At 38.3% G+C, this 3,526-nt stretch overlaps 1 protein-coding gene across 1 annotated transcript; it reads left to right on the top strand.

Moving 5' to 3' along the window:
• The first annotated feature begins 1,148 nt into the window (after nt 1-1,148).
• On the top strand, nt 1,149-3,526 carry LOC112005313 (pentatricopeptide repeat-containing protein At2g37320). The gene has a single exon (XM_024037557.2). The coding sequence runs from the start codon at nt 1,239-1,241 to the stop codon at nt 2,751-2,753; it is 1,515 nt and encodes a 504-aa protein (XP_023893325.1). The 5' UTR covers nt 1,149-1,238; the 3' UTR covers nt 2,754-3,526.

Genomic DNA, 3,526 nt, shown 5'->3' with positions numbered 1-3,526 from the left:
CGCTTGTAAAGACTTCCAAATCCCTTAAAGATGATGATTTTTGTATCGGATTTTGGTGTCCTTGTTTAATTTGTTAGAATCATTGTTGTCCCATGTGGTCTTTGATATCGTGGGTTCAACCCATTATTTGTCTTCAAATGAAACTCTGGTTATTTAGTATTAGACTCCACGCTTAGATCATGGATTCAATTCACGATTTCATCTGTTGACAGTCTTGCTTTGTTATTGCTTGTCACCTCAGCATAAAATCATGACTTGAAGATGAAATCGTCATTTCAAAAAGTATTATATTTTGACAAATAGCTCTATAAATGCTATATTTTCAGAAAATCGCTCTTACAAATTTCAATTCTTTTGCCAATTGTCTCCAAGAGGAGGTGTGTGGTTTTGATTTAGGTATGTCCCCTCTGTTGAGATTCGTCATTGGAAGTTTTCTAAGAATAATAATTTCACACTAAAAAAGAAAATATTTTCCAATTCCGATCCAAATACTTTATAATATAAAGGAGTGACTATAATTTAGGATAAGAAAGGAAAAAGAAAAGTGTGTGACCAAAGAATAAAGGGCATAAAACATCTAGAATTGATATGACAAAAAGACCAAGAAGGCTCCACAGATTTTGTAGCTCACTCATGCACTTAGGAGTAACAAATAATTTCAAGAAAAACAAAAATGTGTAGTCAGGAGCATAGTTTTAAAAACCGAACTAGTCGATGAACCAGTTTGGCACTTGGTTCTCGATTTTGGCCAGTTGTTGACCGGTTTTACCGGACCGGATCAATGGTCAGTTCCTTATTGAACCGATCAGACCAACCGGTCCGGTCCATTTTTAAAACCTTGAGAAGAATAAAAGGCATAAAATATCTAGAATTGATAACAAAAAGACAAAAATGATCCCATAGATTTTTAGCTCATTCATGAATTTAGGAGTAACAAAGTAATTTTAACCTTATAAATAGCTGTCGGTTAAGTGATTTTTAAGTCATTTTGTTAAACAAAAACAACTCAACTCTCCTTTTTTATATAGAAATTTCATTCACACTCGAGTAAAATAAACAAAAGAATTCTCTAGGAAAAAAAAAAAAAAGAGAGATTCTATTGATACCTAAAACAATACACGCATGACCCACCAACAACTAATAAGGAGACGACTTCCTAAAATGGCTCACTTCAAACTTGAAAAGCATGAATAGAAAGGTCAAGAAAAGCAATACATCTTGATGAGCTTTGGTTTGGAATGAATGGAATTGTTCGACAAAGCTGTTCCAGGAAGAAACTTTCACATAGTTTTCGAACACTATCACAGCCTAAACCTTTTACTTCACACAAATGGAAACACACACCAAAAAACAAGAGGCGGCTAGACAAAGCACTGAGAGTTCTTGACCTTATCACACCCAAACCCAGTACTGTCACCTCAACTCGCCAAACCCACCTTCGTCTCGTTCAAAACATATTACCAACCGATGATTTTGCTGCTACAAATGCAAAGTTCGGAATCACAGATGTGTTTGATGAAATGCTTGAATCGTATTCTAGGAAGAGTGTTGTTGACGCGAGTGTTTTGTCACATGCTGTGAGTTCGTGCGGGTCTATGCGTAATCTGCGTGGCGGTATTCAGTATCATTGCTCTGCAATAAGAACTGGCTTTGTTGAGAATGTTTACTTGGGGAGCTCTTTGATCAGTCTGTATGGCAAATGTGCGGAGTTAGAAAATGCTTATAGGATGTTTGAAGAAATGCCTGTGAGAAATGTGGTGTCGTGGACGGCTATTATTGCCGCATTTGCGCAAGAGTGGCAGGTTGATGTGTGTTTGGACCTTTTCCATCAAATGAGGAATTCGACGTGGAAACCGAATGAATTTACTTTCACAAGTCTTCTGAGTGCTTGTACTGGTAGTGGAGCTCTTGGGCATGGGAGAAGTGCTCATTGCCAAACAATTCAAATGGGTTTCGATTCATACATCCACATTGCTAATGCTCTTGTCTCAATGTATTGCAAATGTGGGGCTGTTGAAGATGCGCTTTACATTTTTGAAAAGATTGATGGTAAAGATATTGTATCGTGGAACTCAATGATTGCGGGGTATGCCCAGCATGGGCTTGCACTGCAGGCAATTGATCTTTATGAGGAAATGAAGAAGCAAAGCATTGAACCTGATGCCATTACTTTCCTTGGTGTCCTCTCTTCATGCCGTCATGCAGGTCTTGTTAAAGAAGGATGGTTCTACTTCAATTCAATGGTTGAACTGGGTGTGCAGCCGGATCTAGATCACTATTCGTGTGTTGTTGATCTTCTTGGCCGGGCTGGGCTATTGGATGAAGCTAAAGATTTTATTGAAAAAATGCCTATCTATCCTAATGCTGTTATATGGGGCTCCCTGCTATCTTCTTCTAGGCTTCATGGGAGTGTTTGGATTGGCATCCAGGCTGCAGAGAACAGGCTGTTGCTGGAACCAAGTTGCTCTGCTACCCTTGTGCAATTGGCAAATTTGTATGCCAGCGTGGGGTACTGGGATAGGGCAGCCGGAGTGCGGAAATTGATGAAAGATAGAGGGCTAAAAACAAAACCAGGGTATAGTTGGGTTGAAATAAAAGATAGCATGTGCCAATTTAGGGCAGAAGACAGGTCAAACCCTAGAATGGCTGAAATTGTTTTTGTGTTGGACATTTTGGTAGACCATATGAAACCTTTAGGTTATGAGGCTGAAATGCATGAGGAAGTTGACAATGCTTTATTTTCGATAGGATAACTTAAGAAATGGCACCATGATGCGGTTGTCTACATCAGTCAAAAGTCCAGCTTCATAGGTATTTAGTACCTGCCTTTAAACAGTGTGATGTTGCATTCATTGAATGGACTTTCAACAACAGTGTAGATGATACAAAACACTGGAGTTCAGACCTGTCTGGTGCACTGCATTGAGATGGAACCAATTACACGATGAATTTATGTTCCAGAGATGTGTTCTAATTTGTTTATTTCCTCTAGAGATAGAGTTTTTACAGTCCTCAATCTCATGGGAACCATTTTGGAGAAAGTTGGTCATCAGGGTCTGGAAGCAAGATTACCGAGGTGCCTGACTTCTACTGCCTGATGAGTGATGATATAATGCCTAGAGACAGAGTACATTGCTGCCGTAGAATCAGTGGAGTACTAGACAAAAGAGAGGTCCCTTGGTTTTGTTAATAGTTGCAGCAAGGAAGCCCAAGATCTGGGGGCACAACTGAATCTTAGGGCATTCTAATGGTGATTGCATGGGAATAGAATTTAGTATAAGAAGCTGAATTGGAATGAGAACTGCTATTCATCTATGTGGTGATAACAATGGGATAGAATCCCAAAATAGTATTCCACATTTCCACTCTTACGTAATAAGATGGTGGAAATGGAATGATATCATATTTAAGTCAAATATTCCAAAATAGCTTTATTTATATATAGAGTGAAGGGAGCTTAAGATCTTTATTATGTATAAAATGAAAATTCTTAAATTAATATTACTTCCTTTGTTCAAAATTATTT

This window comes from Quercus suber, unplaced genomic scaffold, assembly GCF_002906115.3.
Source record: "Quercus suber isolate HL8 unplaced genomic scaffold, Cork oak 2.0 scaffold_14, whole genome shotgun sequence".
Lineage (NCBI taxonomy): Eukaryota > Viridiplantae > Streptophyta > Magnoliopsida > Fagales > Fagaceae > Quercus > Quercus suber.
The sequence above is the reverse complement of the archived record's forward strand: the minus strand, read 5'-3'. Positions and strand labels throughout refer to the sequence as shown.

Coding starts and splice junctions, on each gene's coding strand:
- LOC112005313 (XM_024037557.2), top strand. CDS start 1,239: ATGAATGGAATTGTTCGACAAAGCTGTTCCAGGAAGAAACTTTCACAT.